The 19890-nt window shown below is 34.7% G+C and overlaps 1 protein-coding gene across 5 annotated transcripts in view; it reads left to right on the top strand.

Annotated features, from left to right (window-relative positions):
• PHF3 (PHD finger protein 3) overlaps positions 1-19890 on the top strand; it is a 49666-nt gene that overhangs the window by 22949 nt on the left and 6827 nt on the right. For 4 of the 5 annotated variants that reach the window (XM_048297576.1, XM_048297578.1, XM_048297577.1 and 1 more), the window contains 10 exons: positions 8578-8899; positions 9940-10117; positions 11637-11787; positions 11914-12070; positions 13117-13233; positions 15286-15417; positions 16054-16186; positions 16687-16879; positions 18462-18609; positions 19707-19796. In XM_048297576.1, coding sequence (XP_048153533.1) covers positions 8578-8899; positions 9940-10117; positions 11637-11787; positions 11914-12070; positions 13117-13233; positions 15286-15417; positions 16054-16186; positions 16687-16879; positions 18462-18609; positions 19707-19796 — 1621 coding nt within the window. Of the gene's footprint in view, positions 1-7441; positions 8456-8577; positions 8900-9939; positions 10118-11636; positions 11788-11913; positions 12071-13116; positions 13234-15285; positions 15418-16053; positions 16187-16686; positions 16880-18461; positions 18610-19706; positions 19797-19890 lie in introns of those variants that run through there. The other variant, XM_048297580.1, reaches the window with a different exon arrangement.

Raw genomic sequence — 19890 nt, forward strand, 5'->3', positions numbered from 1 at the left:
TTTGTCCTTGTTTAATTATTAGTGCAAGAAAAAGAAAACACTTTTAGTACAGTGCAAAAGAGAAGAAGTGCAAGATGATTAATTTGAGTTCTGTCTCTTGGAAACCGATCAAAACCATCAACATTTAAGGTAATGAAAAGGGGGTTTTAATTTGCTGTTTGGACTAATTTTCAAGGAATTTTTGTTTCCCTTTTGAAACCAGCTAGATGGTCACTCTTACCCTTTTTTCTCTGTTCATTGTATTAGAGAAAATGAGAAAGTGTAAGACACAAATGCTATCAAATTACTGTTCAAGAAATATCAAAGGCAGAACTAAGATCTGAAACAACATTTGTATTTATATCTTGCTCTATAGTTATTTCAACTTTGGAAATTTTTGTCAATGCTGTGGTACAAATTGCTTATAGGAAAAGAAGTTAAACTGAAGTTGCAGCCCCAAACAGGGGAAATAATTTGCCAAGAGCTTTGCAGGATGTCATGTTAAAGTAACGTACTTAAAATTCAGGATGCAGAGTAGTAGTCACTTGAACCTTTTGTATTCCCTGTAACAAATGCAAAGTCACTAACTTGTTGTTATTGTAATACCAAGCTTGGAGAATTGATTCAGGTTGAAGATAATGTGTGGAAATCGTGTAGTCAGCTTTCTTTGTGTACAGAATTCCCAAAGGGTGATGCTTACATAGGCCTTACACAGACCCAGGGTAATTCTACTCTGCCTGCTAGAACAACAGTAGAAGAATGATACTTCAGTGTTGTTTTATTTCAGATCAGTGTGTGACAAATGGAGTCAATTTATATCTTGAGGAATACATGCAGTGATTTGCTGGCCACATGCAAAGTCAAAGTATGCTTACCTTGTACCGCAGATATAGTGGGTTTGTCTGGGAAAGGGGGAATCCTGTTTTACAAACATGAGATTTGCACGATCAAAGAAGTTTACAAGTTATACAACATCTTTCTTTGTAAGAGGCAATGCTTGCTTGCTTTCTGTTAATAGGTCATCATTTGGCACCTGAGCTTTGAACAATGACTTCATGCTCTCTTTTCCATTTGTCTTGAAGTTTATAAGCTGTAACCATCATAGCTGTTTTATATATATTTTTTTCATTACTCACAGAATGGGTTGTCTGTTTCGCTTTAGGACTGTCTCAGCCTGTTTGCTTGATGTATTGTGATGTACCTTTGCTACATAACTAAAAAAATAGCTCTTTCATATGAAAACTAAACCTTGTGTTTCTGCACAAGTCAGGTAATGACAATTTAACTTTCTGTAATTTTCAACACATCTGAAAGGGTATTTTTTCAGTGCAGGGTTTGAATTGTTGTTACTCATAGTATTGTTTTCAACATGTTTGACTTTGCCAGTGTTTTCCCATATTACTGTCACATGTTTTCTAATCAGCTAATAACAGAAATCATATGCAAAAATTTTCATTCATCTGTCTGCAGATGAAACATGTATGTGTATGGATATGCATATCACATCAAAAAATGTTAGGCTGAAGTTACTACTCAAATTCCTAATGAATCCAAGCAGTGTTGAAAATACTAAGCTTTGTCACAAACAATGGTTACTTTCCCAGAAGACAGATTAAAGGTCTTTAAAGATAGTTGAATTTTAAAAATAATATTTAATTTCTTGGCATAGTGCTAGATGAAGATGGTAGCTCTGCAGACATTGAGAAATACAAGATTTCTTGTAACATCCGTCTGATGTAAGGGCTCGTGTTGTAAATTTCTCTGGTTTTCACCATAAATGTTCAAATTCTCTGCAGGCTGGAGGGCTGAACTGGTTCCTTGCTTGTACAAATAGACAAAACTTAACAGATAGTTTTCAGATTGTCTCCCTTGTCAGCAGTCTGTCTTCTTTAACAAGAAGGCGGGCTGAACTGGTTCCTTGCTTGTACAAATAGACAAAATTTAACAGATATTTTTCAGATTGTCTCCCTTGTCAGTGGTCTGTCTTCTTTAACAAGAAGTTCGATCAATTTTGGATGAATAATTCATAAAAGACAACTTGAGATACTCTGTTTCTAAGCAAATGTTCTAGAAAGCATTATCACAAAGGAAGTTTGTAACTTTAATTTATTACTGGTGACTTCCTCTTGATTTCAACAGTTCCAAGTAAGATTTTTTTAATAGGCTGTGGGAGTTTGAGGATTCTCTTCTGCTGTTGTTTTGTGGGGGCTTTTTTCTGGTTTTGTTTTGTCGTTGCTTTGGATTTGATAATCCAGTTTGAGTGGTCAGACACAAACTGACCTCAGGCTTCACAGAAAAATTAAGTGATACAGGACTAGATTTTACTTAGGGTATTCCTTTCTCCCCACATTTCAACTATGCTTTAATATAGAGGAAAAGTTAGTAATGTTGTAGAAGGTAATTAGAAAGTGCTGGAGTTGATTTAGCAAAGGTATTCCTGGTCTCTTGCTTACACATAATTCTTACAAAATTTCTTCACAACTGTAGTACAGAAGAGTACTTTGGCTGATCGATGCAAACTGTTTTTACGTGTAATAAAGATTATTATTAGCTCATTTGTATTTTGAAAAAAGTGCTAATTGTCAGTAAATTATATTGGATCCGGGTTATCATACAGTTTGCACAGCCAATACAGAAGAGAGTGGTTCAGAAAGGAGCTTAAGGCTCCAAACTTGTAGCCATCCTTAAATTACAAACACGTATTTTTTTTTTTTTTTTTAGGTTGGTGGTGCCTGGCATCAGTGGATAGTATACAGCAAACAATTTGTTGTGAGCACATTCTTCACAAGGAACTGTAATTAGAATAATGATGGTGCCTTAGTTCTAGTAAATGCTCATTAAATAGTATGACTATGCTCAACTATAGATGATGCAAGATATCATCAGTTTACAGTAACAGATGATGCTTTTAAATTTTCTGCTTCTGTTACTGCTTTCCTCCACTTTGAAAAGCCTTGCAACATTAAAAACTGTCATGCTTGTCCACCCACAGCTGTGGAAAAACAGAATGACATTATAAACAAAACAACATTGTAATGTATAATTAACAAATGGAAGGACTCCACTGTGATTTTTATTTACAGTTACATAATTGTATTAGTAGGTTTTATACAGATTATATTACTATGCTGCAGTATTGGTAGGATTATTATTAATACCAGTAGCATTAAGGAATCAAGCAAATGGATACCATAAGTTGTCTAAAATAGTTATAAAAAATGAACATAAATACAAACTGCTTATAAATGCAGTTTATAAAGCATATGATGCTTATCCTGCAACATGCAATGTGTGTAGAATCAACTGGTAATGGAGCTTCCCTTAATGATTTTATATATATATAAAATTTTTAGTGCAGATTTGTAATTAATGTTAGGAAATGTACTCATTTTTTTCAGGGTTTTGGGGAAGTTCAGTGCTTTAGGCTTTGCTGTCTGGCATATTTAATGAATTCATCTTTAGTTCAAAAAGCATAGGGTTGTTTGTCTTCCTGCTGCTTCGTTTTTGGAGAGGCTCCTGTAATATGAAAAGCAAAGAAAATTATGCTTTTAAGAAAGAGAAGAACCATATATGGGATAAAATATGGGTTATTGAAATTTAGTACTTGGGCAATAAGTTTCCAGTGTCTCTTTTGTATGCTGCAAATTCCATGTAAAGAGATCTGCTGATAGTGAGTGAGATAGGTTTGTGGGGTTTTTTTCTAGAGGATCAGAACTTGAAAAATCATGTCACTTGTGTTAGACTTTGTCAAAAAGCAAACAAGTGGAACTGCTCATGTCTCTGTGCTCTGACAAGGTAGTGCAGATTTTTTTTGGACATACACACATTTCAAGTGAGTTTTATATCAAGCCATGCTACTTCACTGATGTGGAACATACACTCTGCTGAAGCTGCCATGCCATGAGTATCTTGTCCCTGCTTCAATGTTGGCCAGACTGTAGCATCAGTGCAGCAGAGAAACAGTTGTAATGTTAATGCAAGTGTACAACAGATCTGTAGAAGATTGGTGAACAGTGCTATTAAGGGACAGAAATGGAGATGGGGGACTTGCTTTAAATACTGAAGTCTTAAAAAATGAACAGTGAGTTTACTCCTCTTAGATGAGTTTGGGGCTAGGGTGTTGTTTTGAATAGTTTGGTTTGGGATTTTTGTTTGGGGTTTTTTTGGGTTAAGATTTGAGTCCTGTTGTGGTATTTTTTCCAATTACTGTGTACTACAAACGTGAAGAATTCAAGAGAAGCAATTGCTTCCAAAATAAATTATTTTTCTGTGGCAATGCAAATTGCATTATTAATTAATTTTAAAATGCTGATTACTGGCCTGCACTGAACTACTCTTGACAGCTCCTGATTTTTTTGTCTTTAGTTTTACTCATGTATAGCTTTACAGTGAAAAACTGTGTTATGAATAAGGTGGTTTCTGCTCATTTTACAGTAATGAATTTCTCTGTAAGCTTGCTGCTGTTACATAACTTGAATGTATGTAAGTTAATTTTAAAACATGGCCCATATATTTGGAAAATTAATTGTCCAAGCCTGAGTTTTTCATTTAACAAATGAATGTAGTTTAGTACAAATAACACACCAAAGAAACTCTTCCGATCATAAGAGAGATGGTGGCAGGATTGTGTTGATTATTTTGTCTATTTTTATGTTTCATCTATTACTTTCTGATTTCAAGGTGTCTCTTTTCATGCTGAGATGTGGACTACCAAGGGGATTCTTTAAAGGAATGACACAGTAGCATACTCTATGCAAAAGTCCCAATGAGCTATAGTACTGTCTGCTGTCACCTGTCAGTTATTTTTAAATTTTTTTTCAAAAAAAAATTTTATATTAAATTCCAATGAAAGCAAGTCTTTTATTGAATGTGGCATGATTTAATATTTTAAAACATATTTTTCTTTCTCTTTCAGCTTTGCATCTTTCAGTCCAGCCTTACAACATGGGTAAAAGTCCTGCACTTCAAATTTGAAGCTATCTGCAGTCAGAAACTTTGATGTTTTACTAGTCCAAGATATCAGAACCTCTTCAGTCAAAAATAACAACTGTACAAGAGGACATCCTTGATCCTTCAAATCAGGCTTCAGTTTTTCTTGACGCCCCTATTTAGTCTGAGCCTTGCCCATTACCCAATTATAATTGTTACAAATCGTAGTTGTTTTGTGTGCAGATGAGTGAAACAGACAAAGATGTAAAAGTGGCCTTATGGTAAAAAGGATTATTTATATTGCTGGTATCAAAATCAGTATGTTCTCTCCCAGCCTCAAAAGTTGCAGCCTTGCAGTTGACTAGTATGAAAAAAAACCAAACCCAATTAGTAGAAATAGTGAATTTTTTTAAGCAGTCAGCACTAGTATTTTTATTACTATTTTGTATAACTAGGTTTAAACAAAGCATTGTAAACAATACATTCTGTTTTATACTACAGGCATCATGGACATTTCCTGATTCTCTTTGTAGTCTTGGTTTCTGAATCTTGAATTCTGAAGTTTTGTTGTGTATGTTAAAATATAGTGTAATTGAAACCTTGTTGTGAAGACTGGAATGAAGCCAAATGAATCTTCCATCTTCAATAGTTTGCTTGAATGACGTCTCTCTTGGTGGTAGTTTTAGTGAAGAATGATCTCTTCTGAGCCGAATTCATTGTAGGTTTTTTGACTTTTAAAATTTTTATTATTTATTTGATAGACCTGAAAATAAAGATCTAAGACTGGATACCTATCCTAGTGCCTTACTTATACACCATCTCTATTACCCCCTTAATATGTGTGAGCTAAGGTGAAAAATTCCATGTGCTGTCGGTTTAAAGCTGAGGATGTGCAGCATCTTGTGTATTTTAGTTTCATCTCTTCAACAAGTATCTCTTTTCTAAATATGAATCAAAAGTTTATTTTGGTTACTAAATGCTGCAGTCCATCTTCCTCATTTAACAAATTGGTCTCTGATGCCTGAATTTACAAACTGAGGAAAAAAATACATATATTTTTAATAAAAATTCAATTAATGGAAGTTGTGGCTTCATGATGGTGTATTCTTGGTTTCCTTTTATTTTTGAACAACAGGCATTAGTTCCTTAGGACACCAAAACACCTTTTAAGCATGATGCTATACTGTATGCGTTGACCTTATTTCAGCTTTTGCAGAAAATCTTACACGGGGAATTTTTGTAACCAGTTTCAGTGTTCCCAGAGCTTTACTAGTATTTTATTGCAGTGCTACAAGATGTGTCCTATGTAAAGCACCCGCTGTGTGGACCCTTGCAGTTGTGAAATAAACACTCATATTTCCTGCCTTTGCATGTTTGGCTCTAGGCTCTTGGAAAGGAGCAGTCAGCTTTGTGTAGAAGTCCTATCGCTTCTTTCTTGTTTTTCTGTTGTGTTTATAAATGCTATGGTATTACTCTGCTGAGACCATCAGAAGTAATTGCCCCCTAACATTACCTTTCTTGTTTTGCACTTTGCTGGAACATGAACCTGAAAAGACTGAGATACTGACAAAATGTGAAGGAACCTCTGCCTTCCTAATTAAAATTATGAAGTAGATGAACAGTTATTGTTTGGTAGTGACAATTAATACTATTAATGTACTTGCAGCTCAGAAAAAATTAAAAATGAGAAAATATTTTTCTTCCCAAGCTAGTTTAAAAACCAGTTTCTTCAAATCTGTCAAACATCATCTTAGGCTTTTTCTTAATCTGCTGATGGACCTTTAAAACTTCTCAGATTCATTTTGCATCAAAACAGTATTTTCTTCAGCAGAATGTAATATTTTGAGTAGGGAAGGACAGAACATAAAGACAGATTTTTCTTCTGTTCTCTTGTCTCAAATGTCTGCTGTTAATAAGGATTTTCATCTCTTTGAGATACCAGTAGTTTTTGAATACAATACCTGCATCAAGCCACCTGGAACATTCATTTACAGTTCTGGAGAATGAGGGTTGTTCTAAGCACAGCCTGTAATTATATGGTTTTCCAAAGTAGGTAAGTCAGCAGATAGCAGATCCTAGCCTGAGTAGGGGCATACATATGTTAGGAATCATTTGCTTAGAATCATCTTATGGAAGAGATCTATAAGGTATTAGATTAAAGAAATAGGGTTTTCAGGTCACTGTATTTAGCTTGTTAAATGTATTGCTGAAACAACCAGGTTTTCCTGAATTACTTTTTAAGTCAGGTTTGTCTTCTGTGAAATTCAAAACCTAGAAATTCAGTAAATAATTTTTCAGTATTAACAAAGAACTTGCACTTTCCTTAATACACTTGCAGTCTTTCTGGATTTTCATCATCCCGACTATGTGTAAAAGTACATATCTTGAACATAGTTTATGTAAGTATAAAACAAAATGAAAAGAAGAAAGAAATAAAAATTAAACAAAAAACCCAACAAGCAAAGAAAAATGCACACACAAACCAACAACAACCAGCCCCAGCCCCCCTCCCCCCCCTCCAAAATATAAAAGGGGAAAGAGAATGTAAGTGGATATTGCAAGAGATCTTCCTACATCATTTGAAAGCTGTTCCTTGTTGCCAGGTTCAGTATTTGAAAAAAATAATTCCTACCATGTAAGTCTTCTGAAGTAGACTTTTTTAGCCTGTGGAACTTTAAAATTCCACATTCCCAAATACTTGGACTAGAAATTGTACCTATCGGTGCAATTTGGTATTCATAATACCTGATGAAGTTTTCAAAATGCTTCCACTAAATGGTCAGAAATTATGCTTTTAGATTAGACCAGGTGATCTTTACAATGCTTTGAAAATACTGTCTGTACCTAAAGTTGATTCTGTTTTTAAAATAATGCAGTTAAGTGACTTGTGAGTTGAAGGGTATCCTTTAAATATAGTCATTTTGGTGTTTGAAACATTCCTTAAATACCTATTAGCTCTGGATAAAATAGCTGAGTAGCACAAAAGTGTGTACCTTGTTTAAAAGAAAACAGTCACTGCAAGCTGGACAGGTGGTTTTGGAAGCCAAACTCCTGGCCCCATATTCACCAGTAAAGAGAATGAAAAACAACTTTCTAGAAATAATTTAGTAATAGTGGTCTAAGGAATGAGGTGTAAAGTAGCAACTAATTTAGACTAGGTTGTACCCATTGTGTTTGTCAAAACATTTAAAGACCTCATACTGCTGTGGAAGATTGCAGCTGCTGCTGTGTTTGTGATGAATGATGACAATCATATTTGTAGGAAAGTGAAGGTAATATTTTGCAAGAAAATTCTCAGGTCTTTTCAAACAAGTTTACTGTTTCTGAGAGTTTTTTGGTTTTCTTTTTAACATTCATAAGAACATTAATAGTAGTCTGAAAAGAAAGTTGGTAGGATTTAGAAGCAAATTAGACGAACAGTGAGGTTTTGATAGTCTCTTGGACTACTGTAAAAAGCAAAAAGGCCAAAAAAATACCTCTCAGGAAGATCATACCATGTCGTAAGGCTGGAGATGGATGTAAAGCACCAAAGAAAATTGCTTGCTAGGTAAGAACAGATTGTTGAGATGCACAAATCAAAACAAGTATGGTATATCCTGCTGAAGGTGCTGTATCTTTCATAGTCCTCTTTCACAGTTTTCACTGACTTACATCTTATTTTGCTTTCAGGTTTATGGTAGGTTGTGGTAGATGTGATGATTGGTTTCATGGTGATTGTGTTGGATTGAGCCTTTCTCAAGCACAGCAGATGGGTGAAGAAGATAAAGAGTATGTGTGTGTGAAGTGCTGTGCTGAAGAAGACAAAAAAATGGAGTGTTTTGATCAAAATGTACCAGATACACAAGTGAAACTTGAGCATAAAGAAGAAAAAGCAATTGAGTGTGAAAAACTGGGGGTATCGAAGCAAACAGCTACTTGTAATCAAAATACGACTGAAAAAACAAAGCAAACAGAGGACATTGGGAAGCACAAAGTCAAAATCTTCAGACGGGTGAGTCTTAATGGTTTAAGTTCTCTTAATTACTGGGGTTAGAAGGTTTCTGCCTGTCCCACTGCCAGTTAATAGACCATGTTTCAGATGTCTTTGTGAATCTAATCTAAAACTTAAATTATTTGCAAAGTTACTTCATTTTCTAACTGGCTTGACTCTTTCAAGATGGTATGGCTAAACTCTTCTTACATTGAGCAGGGATATGTGCATGTGACATGGATATAGAACATCCCGAGTTGGAAGGGACACATAAGGATCATTGAAGTCCTACTCCTGAGTGTGTATCTAAACCTATACATACAGGTGTATGTAGAAATGGTGAAGAACCTAACGCATTTTTCTTCCAGATTTCTAAATGCATTGTAGGACATCTGTCAATTTGTTGTATGTTATAAGCTGCAGATATTTAAAATATCTGTAAAACAATATGATAACAGTATTTTTAGTTAAACCTGTTTTTATTTCAGGTTGTATGTAGAAAAAAATGCCTAGTGCTTTGATTGGGGCCTTTCTACTTTTTAATTTTACTAACCAAAGGATAATTTGCAAAGATTATTGAGACAGTTCTTTAGTGTGTTAGTATATAATGTCATATTCATGATAACAATCATCAGTAATCCTATCTTATTTCTGAGTAGTAGTATTGAAATTCTGGAATGTAAGCTGTTCTTTTTAATTTTGGTTTACATATGCTTTCTAAACATCAGTGGCCTCTGTGGCTAAAACTGGTTAAGGGATGTTCATTGGTATCCCTGACTTTTTTAGAATAACTGCAAATTTAGTGGTTTTCCAACACAGAGCTTAAATGCAAATTGCCTGTGCTGTATCTTGAGCCAATATTTAAGAGAGATTGTTAAGCAATGCTTGGCAGTAATTTGGGATATTTTTCAGTAACTCTTTAGAAAATTATATGGTGGCACATACATCCAGGGTATACATTGTACAGTGTAAAAAGGAAAAAATGGGAAAAATGTGGTAATTACGTAGAGGTTGATTGTAGCATTCAGTAGCATGCTTACATATGTAAATGTTTATTTCAGGAATCTGGGGATGGGAAGAACTTACCGGAGTCCAGAGACTCAGATACTAAAAAAGGGCAGCACGTTCCTGCTCGGAAAGGATCACAAACTGCTGTAATTCCTCGGCGGTCCCCTGAAGATAAAAATGAAAAAATAAGTAAAGAATCCATTAGTACAGTGGAAAGGTCCACAAAATCAGGTACCAATGTTTGGGGATGTCCTCCATGCTGCAATTCACATCTATGTAACAGTAAAGGATGATAACTTTGTTTATGGCATCAGTTTTTCAAATCACATGCCATAGTGGAAGTGATGATGATCTGAAGAGCTGTTTGTTCCCATAACATTTATGATCTTTTTTTCTCATTTCTTTTAAAGTTTTTTTTAGTAGGTAAATGTGTCCTAGGTAGATGTGTGTTTGCTGTTTCAATAGTAGAGGATGCTCACATAATCAAAAGTGGGAGGAAAAGTACATCGACCTCTCTGTACTAAGCTTTATTTTACATTGCATGAGACTTTGAAATACTCTTTCATAAAATACTATGAAATGCTTTGTATATATAAAACTGATTTCAGTGCTGTATAAATTATATTTTGACTTACTGATGGCTTTTGCACAAATTGACAAATAATTTTATCAACTCATTTCAAAGGGGAACATTATATTGCTTGCTGAGTCATCAGATTTTCCTCTAAACGTCATTCGAAAAGTTGAAGGGACATACTTTCCCTCACAGCAACCTCCATCCTCTCCCCAGCTTCCTTCCAGGAAGGATTTTTCTTCTCAGATCGTTGTAATGTGAAGTTTTTGTGATTTGGGACAGAAATCTCAGCAGCAAAGCTAGTGAGATTTTGTGTGAGAACTGTGTCTTTACTCTGAAACTCAAGCTTTGAATTTTTGTCTAAAAATAAATATAATTTAGCTCTTCTGGTCTTTGGCCAATGCTGATGCATTCTAGAAATCTTTATCAGTCTTCAATTTGTTCCTTTTTTTCTGAGTATAAAGTGAAAAAATTAGTATTATTTATTTCCCATGCTTTCCTAAATAGAAGGGTACTGCTGGAAATTCGTGACATGTTCACATGCTGACACAACTGAGCTTTCAGTTGACCCTCTGAAAATTAGTAATTTGGCTTTAATGATTTTAGTTTGATTAGTTATCCATTATTTTTATTATGTATGACACAAAACTTAAAATGACCTTGCGTGTTACCTGAATCAGAAGATGAGATAATTGAAATAATTTTGATGGCTAACAGATGCAGAAATGCTACGTTTAATGTAAAATGGTATTTTAAAGTAAAGCTTATTATGCTTATATGTGCTTCATCGTATATTATTTCTCAGTTTATTCATTGAAAAATTAATCTATGCTGTTACAAAAATTCAGAGTCAAAAAATCATCCTTAAGATCAAGCTAATAAGCACTGGTCATCTTGGTTTAGTGTAGAAGAAAATACCATAGGTCAAAGGGCAAACCCCCTGTTTCTGCTAAGGAAGTTTTTATTCTGTATTAATCTAAGTAACATAAAATCCAAACCAAAGAAGAGAAAAACCCCAACCAAACACAAACCATCCATCCTGGGGTCCACTCCTTCTTGATGGTCAATTCTTAGCAGTTTAGAAGTAAAACTTCATGAAAGTAATTCCATCAGCGGCAAAAGTTTATAAATAAAGTTACTTCAGATTTTAGAATTTTTAACTGTGTGTTTTGATAGGTATGCATGAGAAACAAGAAGTTAAGAAAAAGAAAAATGAGAAAGGATCCATTAGTGCAACACACCTGCCAACTGTGCCAGCTTCCAAACCTTCTGCTGATCAGATAAGACAAAGTGTTAAGCAATCTCTTAAGGAAATTCTGATGAAAAGGTAAAGATATATTAAGAAATTAAATTACTAATTTGTGTTTATGAATATTTTCATTTGGAAGGCAGAGGAAAAACTGTTAATTATTTGGATGTATTTTGTAATTTTTGCCATTGTGTTCTCTTACAGATTGACAGACTCCAGTTTAAAGATTCCTGAGGAGAGAGCAGCAAAAGTTGCCACAAGGATTGAAAGAGAGCTGTTTTCTTTTTTTCGTGACACTGACGCAAAGTATAAGAACAAGTACAGAAGTTTAATGTTCAATCTGAAAGATCCTAAAAATAATGTATGTGTGATTTGTCTGTTGTCCTTTGCAGAAATCATTGATTTGCTGTAGATTAAAGGAACAGTCTTCAATATAGAAACATTATAAATCCTCCTGCAATTTAACCTGTTCAGGGAGTTTTTTTAGGTTTCCTTGTTTTTATAATTTTGTTTGCTCTTTGGGCACTCAGTGTCCTCTGTGTTCTTCCGCATTATTAATTCTCCAACTCCTTGCTCCCAGTGTACCTTTTTTTGTTTGGTTTTAAAGTGTAGTAGATACAGCCTGCCTAGTTTGTGTTTGTCTTTACTACTGATCTGTTATTTAGATATTCCTGTTCCCCCCATAATTCTTTGATGTTTACTGCACTTACTGTTTTTCTGTCCAGGATCTTCTCGCTGTGCTTTTTCACACCCAGATTTCTCAAGCTTGGTCTTCACTCTCTATTCTGCTTTCTATGAACCCCTTGTTCAAAATCATACCTCCTCAGCTTCTGTCTTTTGTCCTTTATCAGTTATTCTGATCAAGTTGCTTTGTTTATAGTATTTTGCCCTTACAGGTAGCCAACTGTAAATTGTAAGAACTTCTATGTTAACTTTTATCTAACAGCTAACTTCTGTTTTCTCTTTGCTCATACTGCTAAATTAGTTCGTTGTCTTTTTTTTACCCTAGGACTTCATTTAGTTAAGAAGCACAGATATCCTCTTTGGTACTTTCTTCTCTTTCTTGTATGATGCAGAGGATTTGCACCTTTTCAAAAAAACCAGCAAAATGTCTGAGTTACTGCTGCAGTGGGCATAAACTCTCTTTCTCTTTTGAAATGGTAGTTAATTATACATTGGATCATTAAGGGTATATGTAGATACATTGTTATGTAGAATAAATGGAGCTCTGGAATGAAGCTTTTTATGTTATAAAATCTAGTACTGCTTCCTGCAGTGGAGATAATTACAAACCCACACACTCCATTTAACTGTACAGAGCATGTTGCATGTTACTTCTCTGATTTATTTCCTGCTTCAAGCTGTTCTTGTCTTGATAGAAATAGTTACTTTTCTTCTTTCTTCTAGATATTATTTAAGAAAGTACTGAAAGGGGAGGTTACTCCTGACCATCTAATAAAAATGAGCCCAGAAGAACTGGCTTCGAAAGAACTGGCTGCTTGGAGACAGAGAGAAAACAGACATGTGAGATTTGTCAACTTATGTAGTTTATTTTATAACCTAAGCATGTTTAACTTCTGTTTGCAGGTTAAGTGTATGCAGAAAGAACAAAATGGATGTTGCACAAAGCAGCTCTGACCAAGCAGGAGGATGTCTATAATTAATTTAGTATTGAAAATCCAAAGATGTTAGGACAGAAGTGAAAGTGTAGTCAAGAGTTTGAAAGGAGGAAACCATGAACTTTCCGTTACCTTGCAACTTTGTTGCTGCTTGCTCTTTCTTTTTTCTGTCTCAAGAGTGAAGGCTTCTTTGTCCTTATTTTCCGCAAGATTTTAAAGCTGTTGCTGGAGCTTTATAAACACCAGTTTCTTAAAGAGGGAGAGAGATCTTTTTGGACAACCCAACCGAAGCAGACTGATGTTGTTTCTAACTTACTGCTGAAGCGTTACAAATCAGCCCCCAAGAAGTAAATCCAGAGCTGAAAACCTGATCTGCCAGTCGAAAAAGCAGCCTAAAGGGACAACAAAGAAACAAAAAAACCCAAGAAAGTGTAGGAAGTTTACTAGGTTAATTTAAGCATGACTTCTTGAAACAGAAAGTCACTCTCTAAAACTGTGCTGAGAGTTTAGAAGGAGAAACAGGAATAAGAGGACCTGTATTATTTTTATAGAAAATTCCTTTTTGCTACACATTGCCCCATTTATTGTGCATTTAGTCTGACGATAACTGCAGCTGCTTGGAAATGATCATTAAAAATTTTGTAGTTTACAAAATGTGGATTTATGTTGACAGAATCTTTGGTATTTATATTCCACATCATAGAACCTAAAAGCACGATATTTGACTAGTGTAAATTCATCTGTGTGCTCAGAATGAATGTTTGGTAATAACTGATAAGGTAGAGTGGGATGCTGTTTCAGAGACTGCAGTGTGCATTGCAGTAGTAATTATTCCTGTGTTTTTTCCTTGTCATTGCACATTGTGGCTAGACCTGTTTATGAGTCATGATAACTTTTGGTACTTTCTATGCAAAAACAGTTGTTGATTATCTTGAAGTTGTTTCAAAGACCTATAAAGAATGAAAAGTTTGTTTATTCTGTATCTATCCAAAGCCCATTTTTTGTAGTGGATCTTTTTTACATTTATTTTTATAAACATCAGGGAAATTCTGAAAACAGACCATGCAAAATACTATTCCACTGCTATGAGAAATATCTTCCAAACAAAAGTGTATGCTGCTCAAAAGATTGCTGAAGGATCCCAATTATTTCAGAGAAATGCTTCAAAATTACTATAAGCTTGTAAAATAAATAGGAATGTATCGTCTGATGGTATTTTTCATGTTACTATTTAAGCAAGGCATTGAGACTGCTACTCACTATTTTTTTTTTTTTCCCCCCCAGGATGTTTAAAAGTATGTTGGTATTTTTTGGGCAGATAAAACAATCATAGGATCCTTGTTTCCTTAGTAAATCAGGCTTAAGATATTTGGGACAGCCAGCACAACCCCTTCCTGGTGTAAGAAATGGAAATGTGCTTTAAGAGGCAATGTTAGAAATAATGCTTTATATATTTTATTTTATTGCAAGAAAGCAAAGCAGCAGTGCTGATCAGAATTAACATCTCCATTATTTTTAAGAATACCTTTAGATTTGTTTTTTGAGGTGAAGCATTAGGTTTATGTACTAAAAAGAAGCTCTTGAAAAATGATACAAATCTGCATATATTTATATCTTACCTTGTCCCTATTATTATGGGGAAAGAATGGATGTATTTTTTCTTTCTTCTTTAGTTCTTGGGAAATCAGAATTGCCAGTACTTTAATTTAGGGTTGAAGGTTTGTTTTATGACTTATTTAAATGCATGCCTGGTAAGTACTTGCTTCTACACTGTAGAAGAAGTTGGACAGGCTGCTTGCATGTTTCCTTTATGAAGCTTCTTGACACTTGCAAAATAAGAATGTCTTACTTTTCTTCCTGGAGGGTTTCCTAATTGCAATACTATTAGCTCTTATATTTCTGGATTTCCAAATTTTACTGTATGGGAATAATTACACATAGCTTCTTGTTTTCACAGACAATTGAAATGATTGAGAAAGAGCAGAGGGAGGTTGAAAGAAGACCTATCACAAAAATTACTCACAAAGGAGAAATAGAAATAGAAAGTGAGACACCAATGAAAGAACAAGAGGAAGTAATGGAAATTCAGGTAGAAAAGAAAGCATGGCACTACAGTGTATTTAGTTCATAGACAACATGGTTATAAAGTGTTTCGTTTATGATTTTGTTGTTCAGGTCTATAATTACCTGTTAGGTCTGGTTTGAGTTTAATTTTTCTTTTATCTTCTTGGCCTGGTGATTTTGTTGATTCCCTTCCTTCTATGTTGTGTCTGTGACTGTATGATGAAGTAGTAGAAAACAGAAAGTAGAAATTAGAAAATATTCTAAATGTTACCTAAAGATAAAAAAAAAAAAAAAAATCTTCACTGAAATAGTCATTGGGCACTGGAATTATCTGCCCAGGGAGGTGGTGGAGTCACTGTCCCTGGATGTGTTCAAAAAAGACTGGACATGGCAGTCAGTGCCATGGTTTAGTTGATGAGGAGGTGTTAGGTCATAGGTTGGACTTGATCTTACAGGTCTTTTCCAACCTTGTTCATTCTGTGATATTTGAGAATACTGATTAGTTATTGTAATGCATTTGTAGATTTTGTGATAGAACTTTACAGCTGAAGGAAGTTTATGTCTGAAGGGAGGATAACACCATAAAAATTTTAAGGAATATTAGGAATATTAGAAGAGGGATAAAAAAAAGGCTAACTGAAATGTGTTTGACTTTTCTTAGGAACCTAATATGAAGTTATTTGAGAAGTCAGAGGAAGCTGAAAAGGATAAAGAAATAAACGAATCTGCATCTCCGGACACCACAAGTCAACATAAAAATCATCTCTTTGATCTAAACTGCAAAATCTGCATAGGTAATTTGGGAAAGCACATGAAAATAAATAGATCATGCTTCTATAATTTTCAGTCATAAATATCAATATACCTCAAGAATTAAAATACATGTGAATTTTTACTTAGTTTGCTGACAAAGTTATGGAAGTAGTGTTTTACTTCATAATTTACAGAAGAGACTATTAAAAGGATAGTCTATTGGCATAAACTTGTCTTCTTTTTTAAAAAAATCAGCTTCAGAGAGTGAAATCCCTATAGTGGATGTACATACTACTGTTCATTCCTCATTTCTTTATCCTATGCCATTGCAGTGGCAAATTTATGTTTAATACTGTATAAACATATACAATGTATTAATTTATACATTATATAAATATATGTGAAGTATGTGAGTTTCTTATCCTATCCCACTTCAATGGCAATATGTAGTATTTCTGGTGTGTCTTCCTTGTGTTCAGAGGAAGTCCTCTTTTTGTTTCTTTAATAAAAAATGAAAGCCATTGCACTTGCTTTTGTGCAGGCCGAATGGCACCACCTACTGATGACCTCTCTGCGAAGAAGGTGAAGGTGTCTGTTGGGGTTGCACGGAAGCAGTCAGACAATGAAGCAGAGAGCATTGCGGACGCACTCTCCTCCACATCAAGTATTTTAGCTTCAGAATTACTGGAAGATGATAAGCAAGACTCATCAAAATCATTCACACCTCTCCCAAAGTAATATAAGCTGTAGAAACAGTATTTTTAAATGAAAGACATTATTAATCGTGTTAAGCTACTATGTCTAAAGCTGCTTTTTTAATGGCATTTCATTAATCCATTTGGGTACTTGGAGTTGTACACATTTTAAGAACAGAGTTCTCTGCTGGAGTAAATGATGTGCATTTATATACATAATGCTACATACATTGTTGTCATTGCAAACTTCTAATTACCACATAGTTTACTTTCCCCAAGAAAACAATGTTTTGTGGTGCAACAAGGTTTAAAAAGAGTTCATATTACAAAAAAAATCAGTATATGGATTTCATATTGCCTTTTGCTGTTAAGGCATGTAGTATGTATAGTGCTTCATTTAAATGAGTGTGCCTTTGTATTTGTGTATATATAAATTCAGAGAATTTGAGATTGCTCTAAACAGAGCATTTACACTGATAAATCAGGCTAGTTTCAAATTCCAAAGTAGTGCTTTTCTAGAAATGACGGGTAACAGCAGCTTGTTTGATGTTTTGTTGTATTTGCTGTCAGCTCTCTCTTCATTTTCTTCCACACTCTGCTACTCGCTAAAAAGGAAATTGCAGTTTATGAGACTTTCTTTCTGGTTTGAGGGAGGCTTTTTTAGAAAAACATCAACTCCCAATTATTTAGAATTGACCAGAGTTCATGCTGAAATTTTGCCTTAATCAGGGCAGTGTGATCTTTTACTAAGGACAGTGAACTTCGGTTTTTGAATAGCTTACAGCAGATTCAAGGTAATTTCCAGTGTAGACAGAAATAAACGTAGGTTACCCTGTTACTGTAACAGCACAATATCTGGTACTACTGAGCAGCTTAAAACTGCTAATAGCATGCCTAGTATATTTTGATAGCAACATGTTGGGAAATGTTGAAATGTGTAATCTTTTTCATAAGGAAACACTCAGGTTGAGAAACACTCTCCTGTGAAATTATTTAAGTCATCCCATTAATTTTTTCAGCTGCTTTGTTGACAAAACTGAGGCTTCTTTTCAAAGGGAGGAAAAATGGTTTTCTATAGGTGGAATTGGGAGGAGGCACTTACAGGAGGTGTGGAAATGATGCATAGGTGAGAAGACATGAGGAGCCAGTTTGTGGGACGAGAGAGTAGGGTGACATAGGCGTTCAGGTGGTGGACTGACAGTGGTGGCACAAAATGTAGGAGATAGAAAAACAGGATAGGCCAGCAGGCAGTGTGTTGTCATCTTGTCCCTATCAGGGGAAGATACTGCTGTCTCTGCAGCACCTGTGCGTGTTTGTGTCCTCTTCAGTAGCATTTGATAATTCTTGGACTAAACAACTCCTCTGTTTTTAAAAGATAGATTAGTGAACTAATGTGCTGCTTATCTGACTGTCCTTCCTGTACCACAGAGGTACTCCACTGGAAGATGAGAAACGTGGTTGACTGCTGGTCTCTTTTTGTTGACCCTCAAATATGCTTAACTGAAAAAGAAAATTCTTGATAATACTGCATTTCTGTGATAAAGAAAAATGATGATTTACACTGTCTTGCATGATATATCATGTTGTAAACCAAGTGAGTTTTTGTTCGTCTTTTTTTTAGGTCAGAAACACCTGGTACTGTGGAATGTGAAAGTCTGTTTCTGGCACGCCTGAATTTCATCTGGAAGGGCTTTATCAATATGCCTTCAGTAGCAAAGTTTGTTATTAAGGCTTATCCAGTTTCTGGCTCCTTTGAATATTTAACAGAGGTATTTACATTTATTGCAAAGAATGAACAATTCATTTATTAATTTTGCCAACTTGTTTACCTTATACCCTAATAATAGTATAATGATGGAAGACAGTGACGCATGACCGTTTTACTGAATAAAGTATTTGTGGGAGGACATAGGTTAAGGTCTATGTTTGTAAGTCAAGCATTCATTACATGAACCTCTGGTTCATCTTCCCATCTATAACAGAAACCTGCGTAATGGAGTTTATTTTTTTTGCCTATCTGGTGGCAGTTCTTGTCCTAACCTTGCGTTGTGACTAAATTGTCTCTAAAAAAAAAGTTTATGTAACGTTCTCTTCTGTGTCTGAGAGACAATAAAAGCATGCAACTGCTTATAATAGTTGTCTTCATGTCACAAAATATGGATCAGAGAGCTTATAAGGCTCCATTTTTCTTCTTGACAGCTACATAGGATGCATCACCTTTCTAATTAAAGGGGCTTAGGGCTTCTATTAGTAAGATTGTCTTTACTTTGCTGTAGATCTTCAGGGAAGTGCAGGCCATGCAGTAATCCTTAATACTAAAGGATTGTTATATGAGTATGATGCACTTTTCAAAACTCTTCTGCTTTATTTCAAAAAATTATTTTTGTGAAAGTCTGTTTCTTTTTCTTGGGAACAGTGAACTCAATAGTATCCATGAAGAATTTACATCTGTATATACATGCACATGTAGGTTATGTTTTCCCCTCATAATGAAGATGTTGAAAGTTTATTATATACATGGGTTGGAGCTCTCATTGTGGTGTGATCTTATGGATAGTTTGAGTGTTCCAGAGCACAGTACAGTTACATTTGCAGTTAATGTTACCAGAAGGAATAGTTTTGGCAAGGTATAGATGAACAGTATTGAACAATAACTAATTTAGTACATATCATTGACTTTGCACTGATATCTTAAAGGTCCAGAGTTTAAATTTTTTTTTCTGTTGTAACTTCTACTGATATTTTTAAATTATAATTTAAGAAACAAAATAACTAAGTATGTTTTGAATTTATGAAACAGATACTGGATGAAGGACTTACCACAATATTTATGTTGGATTCATATTTCTGTTGTCCTTTCTCATAGGATTTACCTGATAGCATTCAAGTAGGTGGCAGGATATCTCCCCACACTGTCTGGGATTATGTAGAAAAAATCAAAGCTTCAGGGACCAAGGTAAGAATTTTACATAGTAGACTTGCTGTTTAATATGCATCTTAGTCATTGTAAAGACTTGGTTTTTTTCTCTCTGAAACATTTGCAAAATAGG

The sequence above is a fragment of the Corvus hawaiiensis genome, chromosome 3 (genome assembly GCF_020740725.1).
Source record: "Corvus hawaiiensis isolate bCorHaw1 chromosome 3, bCorHaw1.pri.cur, whole genome shotgun sequence".
Classification (NCBI taxonomy): Eukaryota; Metazoa; Chordata; class Aves; order Passeriformes; family Corvidae; genus Corvus; species Corvus hawaiiensis.